This window comes from Anopheles moucheti, chromosome 3 (assembly GCF_943734755.1).
Source record: "Anopheles moucheti chromosome 3, idAnoMoucSN_F20_07, whole genome shotgun sequence".
Lineage (NCBI taxonomy): Eukaryota > Metazoa > Arthropoda > Insecta > Diptera > Culicidae > Anopheles > Anopheles moucheti.
The window spans coordinates 41,631,297-41,646,425 of record NC_069141.1 but is presented as its reverse complement, the minus strand read 5'-3'; the positions used below and the strand labels follow the sequence as shown (position 1 = coordinate 41,646,425).

At 47.5% G+C, this 15,129-nt stretch overlaps 1 protein-coding gene across 1 annotated transcript in view; it reads right to left on the bottom strand.

The window, feature by feature from the left end:
* LOC128302695 (uncharacterized) overlaps positions 1 to 13,638 on the bottom strand; it is a 149,033-nt gene extending 135,395 nt beyond the window's left edge. Inside the window, 1 exon segment of the mRNA XM_053039559.1 lies at positions 12,863 to 13,638. Within this exon segment, the coding sequence (XP_052895519.1) occupies positions 12,863 to 12,865 (3 nt within the window). The 5' untranslated portion in view covers positions 12,866 to 13,638.
* Between the last annotated feature and the right edge of the window lie 1,491 nt (positions 13,639 to 15,129).

Here is a 15,129-nt window from a genome sequence, read left to right as displayed (position 1 = left end):
CAGCGCTGTGCGATCAATCCCATCACATGCCCCAGCCTATAAAAGCCGGTGGAATGCAACGAGGAGAGCCCGAAGGGATCGAAAGCCTCACGATGAAGTTAAGCCACCGCAACGCCACAACGGCAACAAAAAACTAAAACTTGTTCTTTGGCTTCAAACGAGCTCAAGTATCTTTGCACGACTATTAACATAACTGTTTTAAGCAGTCTCAGTCGAAAAGGCCTAAGTACGAACGGTTACAAAAAACAAATGGTAGGAAGCAAAAACCACCACAACACACCGATACGATGCGCGCCGCACGAGGGAAGAAAGGATCGTAATGCGCCCTAATCTGTTCGAGCGCTGGCGAGAAGCTGCGGTAATCGAACACATTAAATACCACGAATGGTTTAATGCGCAGCACGCTTGGTAGAGAAATTGGGGAAGAAATAGTTTAGTGTAACGATATCACTGTTGAGCAAAACAGAATTAAAATAATAATAAAAAAAAACCTCCCAGGTCCCAGCTCAACCTCAATGGACAGCTTCAAACCATCCACAGCAACGCACAGCATTAGGCTTCGCTTCTTATTGGCGCTACAGGCATCGGGCTCGTTGGTTGCTTGGCTTTGTGCGCTCCAGCACGCATGTAGCAGCCGCAAAACACCGAACCGTTCGGCGAGACGAATCGTTCGTGAAACCTGAGCCGCCGGCATGTAAAACAGCCCAACAGCAAGCCTCCAGCTCAAGACTTGTTCCGTACTTAATTGCTCGTGAAAATGTTATCACGTGAATATCCGCCATGCCTTTTCTTTCTTAGCCTATCCCCCTCCATCCTAACCGGTTGACTTGTACATGCACTCACACATGCAGGAGATGTGCACGTGTTGTACTGTTGTGCAAGTGCAAGCATTGCAACTAGTGGCGTATGCCCAAGTAACAGATTGACTGTGGTTAATCGATATCATTGGAAAATGTTGATTAGACATCACATGCAGAAGGTATTTTCATCATTTCCCACACATGTAACTAATTTAGTAAGTAGTTTAATTCATTCAACCTCTTTCTCCAAAATCTCTCATTCTTTTTAACAGAATTTATTATAACTTGTTGCTGAAACTGTTATAATATGAAAAAAATAATTTGGATCCATTTTAGGTGTATAGTTCCAGTTAATCAGCGACATCAATTTTTACGAAATAGTTACATAACAATCACTTTAACCAACATCAACACCATGTTGAATATCGAGTACATTTACGGTCACATCGCGAACATATAATTTCACATGCAAATATGATCGTCTTAAATTAATCGCATAATGTGTTTCACCCATTGAAGAAACTCACCAACACGTATAAACTCCCCACGTATGGGACCACTACACCACTGGAAGTGATTTATGTTACCTTATCATGTCCGTTTGCTTCGTCACGCACCTCCGCTGTGGCGTGTACGGCTTGAGCTTGTTTCGCTGTTGTGACAAACTAAAACCAAACACCAGCGTGCAGTTCGGTCTAGCCTGTTCAACCACGCTACCAGCGGACCACCATCACCGGCCAAATCGGGCCGAAATCGACGCAACAGACTCGTTTATAATAGTTGGCGTTGATTATGTCTTACAAATAACTGTTAATGCTAGTCACCCTATCGTGCTAAAAGTGCACGCCAAGTGCAAGACAACTAGCTCCATACCTTCTCCCCATCGGAAGATTCCTTGGTGGGATACAAGTAGGCTTGGCGTTTCCAGGTTACATTGCCATCGGGTGCTACGGGGTTGCTGGATACCGTTAGATGCGTTTAAGTCATCCAATCACCCAGCCTGTCATCCAGGCCCGCTTGCACCCGCAGGAAGCTGCTGATCCACCACTGCCCCACCCCACGTTATCGGCCATCTTGTTGCTTGTTGGCGCTGCCCCGCACACATGCACGCACCCGGGCGATAAACCTGTTGCATAATGAATTTAATTGATTTGAACCGGTGCGCACTTCGGTCGATTTAAGCTTTTGGTTCGCAAAAGGAGACGATTACGCGTCATGCGTGCCAGTGTGTTAGTGTTTACCTTCAGGTAAGTAAGTGTAACTAACCGCAATGTGTGTGCTGAAGTGGGTCGTGACCTTTTTTTTCCTCACGCGCGCTCACACACACGTTCGATCAGTTTGGGATTTTGTTTTTCCCCGCATCGCTCTTTTTGCTCCCAATGTATTCCATGCCATTGGCGGGAAATGAGTCAGGCGCCATTTTACCTCCTCCGTATTGGCACCCGGTGTGTGCCGTGAGATAGGGAACGGTGACTCGGGAAGTATGTGGGAAACACGGGACTTTTGGTATCAAGTGAGGCGTGTTTTTACTTTGCCGATGGGTAAACAATAAACCATCCAGGCCATTCTGACGTGACTTCGGTGCTGGAATGGCTTGAATGCTATCTGGTCTGCGTGAGCTCGCGTCGAAAAATACCGTTGGAGTGCCTGGAGTGACTCGAGGAGTCATGTAATGAGGTACGACTTCATTTTCGCAGCATCTCTCCGCTGGTTAGATTCAGAAATGTACGTGTGCGCTTTTTTTTTTCTTCGCTACAAAAGTGATCCACTCCACTGTTACCAGCTCGGCACCTGATCAATAACTACACCGTTAAAAGTAGACACTTTTGTGCATAATCTCGCACTCAGCCACATACCAAGTCCGTCCGAAGGCTCTCCATCAGTCATCAACAGGCTGTCAAATAAGGGTAAAAGCAACTCTTCGATTCTAAGCACCCGAGTTCCATCGTTCTGAAACGTCACTTAAGCTGTCGAACAATCTTCTAACGACTTCACCAGGAAAATCTGGGAACCTTGGGGCAGTGGTCGATAGGACAAGGTAGCAACAGGGAAGGCAAATTCCTAAAAATACCCCACCGAACAGAGGGATAGTTTAGTGAGCATAAACAATCAACCGATCCGCTTCGTAATGGCACTTCCAAAAACGAGAGCATCAATCAATGCCCGATGGCTCTCGGTGTTCCGTTTTCTAACTCTCTGACGTACTGCCAGAAACGGCCCAGGACACATACGACAAGTCACGGAAATCCGTGTCCGGTTGCATGCATACAGAAGCTACCAGCTCTGACAACCAATTAGCCAGCTGAGCTGCTGATGATTATGGACGCTCCAGAATGAGTGGATCGCTCGTATACAATCGTAATGAAGCCCTATCTCCCGCGCGTTTTATCCGCCGAGCGTCTGTATGGGTGGACGAACGCTGGTCGTGAAGTGCGTGATCGGAGTCGTCGCAGAATGTACATCGTTTTGGGGAGAGGGTTTGGGGAGAGTCCCAGAAAGAGGTAGTTTCGAGTGCGTTGCCGTTGAAGCGCTGCAGTCGACAGCGATGACGATGATGACGGCTATAATGGACATAACGATCACACCGAGCACCAACATCTTCGCTAGTAGCTTAAGCTGCGGTCTAGCCTGAAACGTCAGTGGCCCTTTACCACATGAAGAACGCGAGGGAGAGAATGTGATGCGAAGAAACATAAGTGGAGAAGCTACGCTCAGAACGGTTCTGACTGGGTTCTCCCTTGTTTCGTGAAGGTACTTCCTCGAACCGTTCGGGTGTGAGCGGGTGTACGCAGGTGGATAGGACGACCGTGAGCGATAGTTATAATTTCATCGTGACCCTAATGGGAGGAAGATTACGCGTCTGTCAACCGGTGCAGCCAACACGGGGGTGAGAGTCAATAATGGACATCGGGACGTCTTAAAGTTCTCTTTACTGTCAACCAATCAGTAAAACAATTCGTAATTACGATTGCTGGGGCTTGATTTATACGGCCGACCATGGAACCGATTTTTTGACTGTTTGTCTTGAAGAACGAATTACTCGAAGTACCGACCGGTGACCGGTGACAATGCAAACCTGTGGTAAAACCGTCGTCCAGCAATACAGCAACCGCTGTGGCAGCAAACGTACTTGTCATCACAGCCAAAGTGGGGAAACGACTCAGTCAATTGGGTTTCGACTACTTCGTCGCTCATTAAGGAAACCTATATAAACGTGAACAGTCACCGGTCCGACAGTGTGGCCGTTTTAATAATGATGTTAACGATTGTTGCCTTCATCCATGCTATTGTTGAGTTTATACGACAAAACGATGCTACGGCTGCCCAAGCTCACCACCACGCACTCGTTACACTTTCGGTAAGCTTTAGGTTTAAGATCTAGGTCTGCTTGAAATTCATTGCACATCAATCGAATGGCAATTAATTGGAAAACCGAAGAAATCACAATCCATCATTCGGTGGAACGGCGTAACACTTTTTCGTTCGTTTCCAACACTCAACCGCCTTGCGTGGCTCCACGTTTGCTGCGAGTGAGCTGAATTTTATTCGAAATGCATTAGATAAGCTCTTCGGGACGGTGTCTCGTCATCAACAAAAACCGAACTGCATTCCTCGATCGGACCGGTTAATACGATCATCGATCATGGCGATTAAAGATCGTTAGCGGGCGTTTAGGTGGCGTCATTAGTAACAGCAGCAGGAAAGATTGTGTGTTCTGTGTTCTAGCAAATCAATGCCCGTACGCTGCTGTAATGAGTCCAGCCAGTGACGTTGATCGAGAGGTCGACCGACAGGCGCAAAAGCATGGAAGAAAAATGTCCAAGCACAACAAAGTTATCAAATGACAATTTCATTAAAGATGTCCATCAATCGAACGACCTTCAAGCGGCAAAGCTGATGTGAGTGCTGCTTGTCAACCATGTCGAGCAGAAATGTTCAACATTCATCGTTTCGTGATACTGGTGCAGCAAAAAACACCGCAACAGAGGAAACGAGGAAAACTTTCGTCACACCCGCACCCTCCTTGCCGCCTGCTTCCCAAAAACTCCCGGTACAATGTTGGAGCGTCGAGAAAGGAGAAGAAACCAAAAGTTAATTAGAGGAAGACGAAATGTAGGGAGATTCCCTTCCTATCCAGCTCCCAGGGGAAATCTCCCAAGGAAACCAATTTTGTGGCGCGCAGTTGAAAAATGGAAACGAAAATTCATCGGTACGATGAGCTTGTTGGTGCACGGGTGAGAAGACCCCAGTGTTCGTTATGGCCGGGCATTCAACGATCTTGTACGGTGTGTGTACCAGGCATGTAATTAACCAAACGTACCAAACGCTCGTTCTACACGCTATCAAAAAAGGGTAGTAAGGTAGGAAAAAGCCGCCGAACCCCGAAAAAAGTACATTCTCCTACTCCACATTTTTGTGGATTTGGATCTGTGCTGTCGGTTGGGTCGGATGAGATGGAGGAATTTAAAAAAAACGCATCAAACGCGTTGCACTGGTCGTTGACTTACTTTCGGCGTCATGGATATTTGCGTCGGATTGTGATGCGAGGCTGTGGTTTTGGATGTTCCATTTGCATGTGGTGTCCTATTTCTTGTGGAGACGGCTCCCCAAAAGACGCTGTGCGTCCAATCAATCAAAGTCACCTCGTTTCACTCGATTCCTCAGATGAGAAATCACCCAGCTCTTGTGCTGCGCACTGTATGTACATGCGTCTCTACTTTGTTGGAGTGCAGAGTAATTTCATTATACGCATTTCTTTGCAGACCGCCCGCTAAAAGGGAGTTCCGCTTCGACCAACATACCGGGTGCCAGTCCTGTGCTGTGAAGATTGGTTCATAATTCATCGATATCCTAAGTAAAATAAATGGCAACCTGCTTCTGGCTGACTTTTGCGGTATGCGATCCTTATATCGACGTGAATCGCCCGTACGATCTTTGCCGTGTTCTCGCCACCAGCTCGCCCAACTTATCGGTTCTCTACTGGCATAATCCAAAGTGGCGCATTGCATCGCCCGGACAGCGATCGGCTTTGGAGCGTGTGCATGCACGATGGTAAAGTGCAAATGAACACTCATTTACCGACAAATGTGCAGCGATTATGAGTTATAAGCTGTGGATTCGCGCCATTTACATCGCCGAGCCGCACCGTTTTACATCTTGGGAGAAGATGCGTGTGTGTGTTTGGGCTCTGAGAAGGGCGCCTTGCGGTTGCCATTTGACGGATCGGTAAATAATAGCTCGAAAGCAAAATTGATGCTTCGTGCCCCGGCATATTGTTGGACGCACACTGCCGCTTGCGCGCCACGTTCGATGTCCGACAGAGTGCTAGATGAATCTACTGTTTACCTCCGCCGTACATTTGCTTATGCTCGCGGTAAAGTAAAATGGTGTAAAGTGCATCTTAGAGGCGCCCGCCGACAAACGTTCTGTCATAGTCTAGCCACCGCACACACAACCCCCATGAACGGGCGGCCCATATCGGCAGGTATCACTTATTCATTGCCCTTGTTTGCGCTGACGTGTCCGTGGTCAAGCGCTGCTAGTGTTCGAGTCACATTGGCAGTTGAAGCTTAACCACGGGGGGATGGTTTTTTAAATACTTCTTACCGTCAAGAATATCCTTCAAATGCCTCATCGTTCATCATTGAGCCGCCTCGCTGGGAGGGGTAATTGCTATCATATAAAATAGATCATTTCAGTAGTGGAGCTCGGCTAAACGGAGAATTAAAAGCGTATGCGATTGACATCAGCCCGCTCGGTGACTTTTAGCATTTGGACTAAGCGCACCAGACATGAAACACATTTTTACTTACTGTTCACCCAAGGATATACGGCAGAAAATAATAAATCCTACCGCTCACGGACGTGGTCAAAATCCCTTGGCAGTGCCACCACGGTGGTACTTTCAAAATCGAAAAGCAGAAAATTACGTCGCATTTAACCTGCTAGTGAAGGGGACGGCTAAACTGCCTTGAATAAAGCCGACCGGATTCGCACCGCACCGACCGATCACCGGTACACACCGCATCGGAAACGGTGCGACACCTTGAAGATCGATGGCGCACCGTATCGCACCGGGAACACTTTTACTCTCGGAGCGGACTGCAGCTAATCAAACACCACCGAAGTTCTAAAACAAACGCTAAACCGCAAACGCAACCGTGTGGCAACGGAGGCAAAACTGACATTGACAAGCCGCGATGCATTAGATCCGAATGAAGCTTCGGCCAGTGTGCGAAAGAGGGAGAAAACAGCAAGAGAGTTGTTGCGATATGTTTGCACTCGAAACTCCAATGCCGCCATGTGATCGACTCGATGCCAGTGCGACATCAGATGCGCCAGATCGACAAACTGCACGGGGATGACCTCATTTCGCGTAATGCACATATTGTATTCGTCTGCCGCAAACGCACGCACGCAACACGTACCGGTGGTCGGCCTGGGTGGTTGTTTGTTTTGGGATGGTTGCGTAAAACAGTCGACCAGTGGCGGCTTCTAACCCGCGCTGGTGGTAATGAAAATCTAAGTCAATGCTAATGAAACCCAACCAACGCACAGCAACGATCTGGAAAGGTGTGACTGGCAGGCTTCTGCCCACGCGGTATTCAAATCATCTAAAACATGCCATTCCATCGCACACATTCAACGGAACGGTACAGTTTCGAATGCATGAAGGTGTGAGGCTCTTCTCCTATCTTCCTTTTCTTTGAACGTGATGTGCTAAGGGGTAAAGGATTTGACCTCTGGTGGTGATGAAACAAGTTTACCGGGCAGGATACACACCGGTTCGTCGCTTGTGTCGCTGTGATCCCGACGAACGAGATATCATGGCCAAGGCGCCGGTGAATGCATTTTTTGCGTTCGTTTCGTTCGCCCCGAAGGCATCAAAAGTTGTATTGAATTGACGATAATGACGATGCCCTCTTCGATCGATCGGCCAATCGATTGGATGGAGTCGATTATCGGTTAAGAACATGCAACGTGCATGTAGCGGTGGTAAGGAAGGGGAGCGTTACTGCAATCAGAACCATTTACATACGCCCAGAGGGTGGGAGCACACCGTTCACCATGTCTCCCTTTAAAAGGCGAAAACGGGCAAACCCGTACTCTCTGGTGGTGACTCTAGTCAGAATCTGCATCTTTAAATCGGCAATAAATTAGTCTAGGCTCGGTGATTATCACTCTAGCGTGCAGTTCTTGTTGTTCATGTTTTTTTTTTTTCGTTAAACTCTCATTTCAATGCGCTGTGAAACGAAAATATGAAAAAAAATAATGTACACCAACGCTCAATGAACAGGCGTATCGAATGTAACCGCTAAACCGCACATGCGTGGTGGCTGCACATTCTGGCACACACTGTGAAACCCTGGTGTGTGGTCATGCGACCTGTTATCATTCCGTCAGCCCTGCAGCGAATGTTTCCATCTCTTCTGCCCACTCGGAAGAACTCCCGCTGGCTTAGGGGTTTTTTTTGCTGGTCGTGCAGCGCCAACAGCCAAACGGCCGCATCGTATCCGTTGCAGGCAGCGGCAGTATGATTTTACGGCTGGATGAAAACTGGAGGTTCGTCACCTAGGCGGCATTCAAATCTGATGACATCTTTCGCATCGTCCGGGGTGCTAACCGCCGTAATGAAGAAGCCCCGCTACTCAGGATGTCAACCGGTTTACGGAATGATTCTGTTGAACCTGGGCGGGCCACGCTCGCACCCCCCTTTTACCCCGCTTCCCGATCGATCGCTAAACGATCGCTAAACAGCCACGTCGCGAGCGATCGGACGGTGATGTCACCAGCTGTATGATAATCTGGTTTCTACTCACGTTGTTTTTTCGTCCGTTTCGTTCGCGCACTGATGGTGTTCTTCCGTGCTTTCCAAACAGTTTTGCAACCCGGGTCAGCGGCCCGAGCTCTCGGGCGTAATTTTACAACAGCAAGAAACAATTAGCGTTGGAGCTTCCGGAGGAAGCAACGAATCACACCCGTCATGGCGGTGAAGGCCGTACGGTACGTATGACAATCTTAAGACCTACTCCTACTCGACACACAAACCACATCCACAAGCCTACGCGAATGTAGAGTGCTTTTCGATGTTGGTAGGCCACGTCATAAGCCGTTTTCGATTCGGGTCCGGTTGGGGTTTTGCGACAAACAAAAGCAAACCCGCACAACAATCTCCAAGGCCGTTCGGTTTACCGTGCGCGATCGATCGACTTTTTTTTTGTCGCAGCAACCACCAAGATCGTTACACACGTAGCGCACCGTTTTTGCAAGAACCACTTCATTGCCCGCAACGCCTACTTCAATGACATTTAAAGCCAACCGCTGCCGTAAGCCGCGTGTGCGACATTTTGACTAAATCCGTTTCGGAGGCAGTGTTGTTTGGGTGCTGTTTTTTCTTTTTGCTGCTGCTTTCGTTTCCACCGCTCCGGTTGGCTGACTTTCGAAGGTTTCGTGAAGCGCCGTTCTGCTTGTTTTGTTGTCGTGTATGCATTTTAAAAAATATTATTTCTTGACTTTAGTTTTTCTCCGACCGCGAGAAGCGGTTGCGTTTGTGGGGACGGCTTTTGAATTTGCGGCAAAGTTTGGACCGCGAGCGGACCGACCTTTTGGTGCCGATGGATCTTTCCGTGGGTTTGCTCAGCGAACGGAAGGAGTCGATCCGAACACCACTACCACTATCGCTAAACCACATGCATGATCGGACTTCTCCAAAAAGGAGACCTGTTCCACAAATTATGCTTTTGACATTTCCAGCTGCGTCGGGGTGGTTTGGTTTGGGTTATTTTCGAATCTTTGGCCAACCATTCCGCAGCCGAATTCGCAACCGGTTTTTGGGTCGCTTGAGTTTTCAAAAAAAAAAAAACACAGGATAAGGTGTCGTTGGAGAGAGGGAAATACATACAGTGGTCGAGATGGTTTTTCGGTGAAAAAAAAAACAATTATGGCCTTGGATGGCTTTGCTCCATCCGATGAAAGTTATGGTGCAACATAACCTTTAAATCATTATCTGCCTAGATCGTTACGTTCCCGGCTTGTTCCCGCTGAGTGTAAATTTATGTGCTGTTCGAACAGTTCCTTTACATGGCATCCTATTTATGGTCTCCGCGCCAATTTACGATCTCCGTGCTGCCAAAAGCCTCAAACAACGAATTCAAGCAACAAAATCGTAACATACAGGTGGAATGTTAATGACCGCTAGTTTGTGTGCGCCAATCTCGTAGCGCAAACAATTAATAGAAAGAAGACAAAAAGGCACTGGTCGATAATTGTAGATAATTGACGCTACCAAGAGTGTGGTTCGTCTCACACTAGGCCCGCTGCAGTCTCCGCGTGTCATTTACTGCAGCGCGCCGCTGCACGACAAAGCTTCTGCAGCCCTGTGCTACTACCACTGTGTGCTGCTGTGGTTCGTTCTAGCGCAAAGAGGGGTTGAAATTCAACACCGACCACCAAAGGCAGCTCGCGCCATCAGGTCGTTGGCAGGAGTTGAAACGTTGATAGTTTAATTAGCGAATAACGAATTAGCCAAACGTGTGGTCGGTTACAGTAGGAAGTTGCGTCGCTTTATTCTGCCGTGCGCGGTGCAACACATCCCGCCTCAGCCGAAAGCTTCCGAGCGCACTTAAGAACTAATTGCGATACGATAACAATTAACTTCATGCCACAAGTGCCGCGCTTCCCTTCAAGCTCTTCGCTTGCAAAAGGGAAAACGTCCAACGCACCGCACGTTGTGATTGTGAGGTGATAATTTGTATCAAAGAATGCTGTGCCAGTTTTGTCCAAAGCCAGCCAGCCAGGCTTTGTCTCCTGCAGGCCATTAATTCGAGCTAGTGTAAACCCTTCTTAGGTTGATATCTTTATTTTGCATCTCTGCAAGGAGCCCCTTGGACCCATTTGCAGCTCACAAACCTGTCATAATTGTAACAGATATTGACAACACATCGTGTGAGCCTGGAGGACACGGTTGTTTTAAAAATGTGCTTCCATTATTACCGAGCCCACAGCTTCCCGCGCAACAGGCTGCCGTCCGCGACGAGATAAGAAAAATTTTAGCTCTGCCGGAAAACGGAACCCAGAAAGATGTTCACAAACACCCCTTATAATTGTCCATGTACTGCCGGTGGTGGGTTTTTAACTTGGTTTCCTATCTATCTGACCCTGGGGCGAGACATTACTACAATGTTTCCAATTTGCTAGAACCATGCACCGCACCAAATGGGAGCGGCAAAAAAAAAAACAAAAGTGCAGCATGTTCCACGAGGCTAGCAAAAATTGCTCAGCCATTCCTTTTTTCTACGCCATCTCGCTGGTAGCATTGCATCGGTGCTACAAACCATCGCCAGCCATCGCTTCGAAACGGTGGTGGCAAAATGCACACAGAACATGCAGAGACAACCGGGACTGCCCCTTTTAACACCGATATGTCCCAGCCCGGCGGGAAGGTAATGCTCTCGGGCTCTCGGAACGCTGGGAGGGGTGCTGCGCACGGTGGAATGCGCAAAATGGCACGGATCAGACACAACCGGTCACGTCAGTACATCACTGATAGCTGTCCATCTGTCCGGTCGTCAGCCGTCTATAGTTGGCCGCTCTTAGCGAAACCCCCCGCTCCGTTTGCTACCGATGTGTATTGACAACTGACGTTCACTACATTTGCCACCACCGCCATTGGCAAAGGCAAAGGGCGTCAGGGCACGAAACCATTTCAAAATGATTTTTCTTAATTCTCTGGTCATGTGCTTCTACCCTCCCTCCATAGTTGTCGATTACACTGGGCTTGTGGATGTTTGACCGAATTGAAATGAAGTAAAAGATCATATTAAGATAGAGAGCGTCACTGTATCGATCGCTCGGCCCTAAGAAGACTATTCTTTGATCCGCTTCACCTTGCAAGTGTTTCATGTTGCACATCGGATGGCACTTGCCACTGGCAGCCACAATCGGTGGTCACTTTGTTGCTGCTTCAACCTCGTGCACAGCGTAAGAAACCATCACTACACATCTGAGCGTAAAAATCACTCGTATGTAACGGAGAAAGTATACAACTGCCCGGCAAGTCCCTGTCTGCTTCGTAGATTGTGAGTGAGAGTTGGAATTTATATTTTCGTGATCGTTGCTTTTTTGCTGTTGTTGTCTACGATGAGGTGGGTTTTTTTTTTCGTGAAAGAGAGCCAATCTTCAACGTCGACGTCTATGTAGGTTAGCGTTTGAACGTAATTTTCGGAATTACACGCCACTACGGATGATGAAGCGGATGGTTTCTTATGCTTTCTAATGCTGAATATTAATGCACAACCAGTGGCCTCCTGCTCTGCGCTCGAAGGCGTTTGGCACACTGAACGAGTGAAACAATTGCACAGAAATGCAGCACACGGGCTATTGAGAGACAGCGAAACAGAAAGAAACTGGACAACAGGTATTCAAGTACAACTGCACCGAAAAAAAAATTAATCAAATTCGCAAGTCCATGGCATTGTCTGATATAATGAAAACAATTATTTCATGATTGAGAATTGTTTATGCTACTTTAATACGAATATCAGAACAACGAAAAAATCATCTGAGTGGTGAATTTGGTTTTCAATTGAACACTTTTCCACTTTTGAAGTTGAATCAGCATAAAATAATGTGGATTAAACATATTTTGAAAGCTTTTCAATTTTATAACCCTATTGTTTTAAAATACCTATTTGTTTTCTTAACATTCTGTTCTTAGAGACTTTTAATATCACAGTCCGTCTAAAATGTTCAACACAAAATGAGCTCTATTATCACCACCACCACCACACATTATTTGTCGTAAATTCGTGTTTCCCAACACTGTGAAGTAAATCCAAACTAACAACTGGCACCATTTGGCAATACTTCATCTTTCACGTTCATCCAGCGTTGCTTCGGCTGCCATTTTAAACCACCAGCCAGCAGCAAAGATGCTGATGATGAGCCGACCACCGATTGAGCCACCATTTTTTTGTTGTTATGTCTTGTGCTCCGCTTTTCGTCTTTTTGGTTTTGGATCGCTGGTCGGACGGATTTTTCTCTCGCGATTTGCGATTACTTACCATTTTTCACCATGGCTGCTCGTTGCCATCAACGAAGGCAACACGGGAAGGAAACCGGGATGATTCGTTTGATTCGTTGCCTCCTTCCTGGTCACGAAACGCTTTACCGCAGCTGCCCAGTCAACGGCGATATTGTATCCACAAAACGGCACAGTATCCGCGAAAAGAAAAAGCGATCGAATCGATCCTGCCTGCTCGACAGCGCTATGTGTGTTCCAACTTTCCAATGCCGCAATACCTCGAGAGTAGCGTCGAGCAAACTTTAAACGCACACGCTAACGCTTCACGATCCGCTTGCCTAATGGCTTTTCGAGCTCACACAGGGGCACTTTGACACTGGGCACCTTACGCTTCACCTGCTGTTTTGATCAGAATCGTGTAATCACTTTTCCACACAACTCGGAAGAAAATCGTTTCCTTTCGCTCGAACGGGTGAACGGCACTGTTTCAAAGATTCTTAGAAATTCGCACCAAAATTCACCAGCCAATCACTTGCACGAGCGCACTTTCAACACGATGCCGTCTGCACCTTCTGCACCGAAACGATTCAGCATCAAATCGCGCGCGCGCACACCTTTGCACTTTGTGTAGTTTGCTTGGCAGCCAAATGTTGCTCCCCGTTTTCCACAACCCGTACCGAAGGGAGCTTCCAACACTAGCCAACTTGGTGCTCTTGCTCTTCCCAAGACTCTGCTGCCTTTTGCCTTTTTTCCTTTCTTTTTTTCTTTAACGGCCGCTCCACTACAAACTAGAGGGAAAACACTTCCAGTTCACTCCAAGTCTCAAGCAAGACTGATCTCGAGGGTTTCTCGTGCTCCGCGACTTCGGCAGCGCTGCGTATCGTCGATCAAGAGAGTGCTGCCCAAAGAGGTGATCGACGATCGTAATGTGGGAGTTTGTGCCTTGCAAGAAGCCTTACTTCAGCCGGAGAGTCAGGGTGCGTTGTCGTTGCGTGTCTTTAAAATCACCCGAGAAAAAGAGCGCACGAGCGAAGGTGAGTAAAAGGCACAACACCGTTCGTCGATTTTTCGAACGATCGAGCTACTCCTACCGTTTGACCGTGAATATGTGTGGCCGTAGCGTCACTCACGCTCTTTTGCCGGTGGAGATTATTCACGCAAAATTTTCCCGCCCTGCCACGGCGAGAGATTTGAACTAACGTGGCCAACGGTTTGCTGGACTCGCGGTCGAGATCGTTCAAATACCAAGTGGGAGTCGTGTACGGTTTAGCAGTGCCTCGTTGTGGGTCGATCTTAAGGTCAATCATCTTTCGTTTGCTACTTTTTTGGAATGCTGCCGCCAGCTGGAGGCTGTGCGTGATTTCATCCGTTGTGAAATTAGCTGTGCGAAATTAAGCTTTATGCACTCTTACCTTTCAGTGATATGGCAAAGGTTCAAGATATGCGATAAATGTCAGCTGCATTGATTTGCTAAAATAAGCCAAATTAGAAAAAGAACTTCAGCAAAAAACACACACACAATTTAATATGTAATGAATTCATTGTAACATTAATTACCAATGCAAGTAGCATAGTTTTCTTTAGTAATGATTAAAATATGCTCCACATCAGTGCAATCGATGACATCATGCTGGATTGTTTGCTGCAAGGCGAGTCTACCCTGAAACTGTGAATTTCACTAAAATCCACTCTCGCAACCTACAACATTTAATGCAGTGTTCATTTCTGCTCTGAGAGAGTGAGTTACGGTGTAGCTAGTTCATGCCTTTGCTCACCCTTGCCGGCATTCAACGTTTTTGACTGCTTGCTGCGGGAAACTCCATTCCGAGCACGATGCATACTCTTGAAAACTCGCCCGCTCTGTTCCGGCGAATGACGCGCTAAAGGAAAGACATCAACGCTGCATAACGCGACGAACGCATCACATGCAACACGTTACACCGGAAAGGGTCAATTGCATTATTTGTCAGCAGTACAAGCCGACAGGCGTTAGGGGTCTTGGGATTGACCGGAAAAGAATTGGGATTTAACGCCCCCTTTCCCGGGGCCACCTCGTCCCACAACTTCATCTGCCAAAAAGGGTGTGAAGCAGAACCTGCTCTACCTGCCTTGGCACCGACCCATCAGCCGAAGGCCGCAAAGGGACATCAGAAAAAGCGAGTCTTTTGAAGGCTCAAAACATAGGTTCGATCGAGAACGGGCAATCGATGCGATCATATCTCCGGTTACAGGCTTGAACACACCGAAACGAAACGCGCACAAAAAAAGACGCCGTTTCGGTGCAATGTTTGTTTGTTGGCAAACATT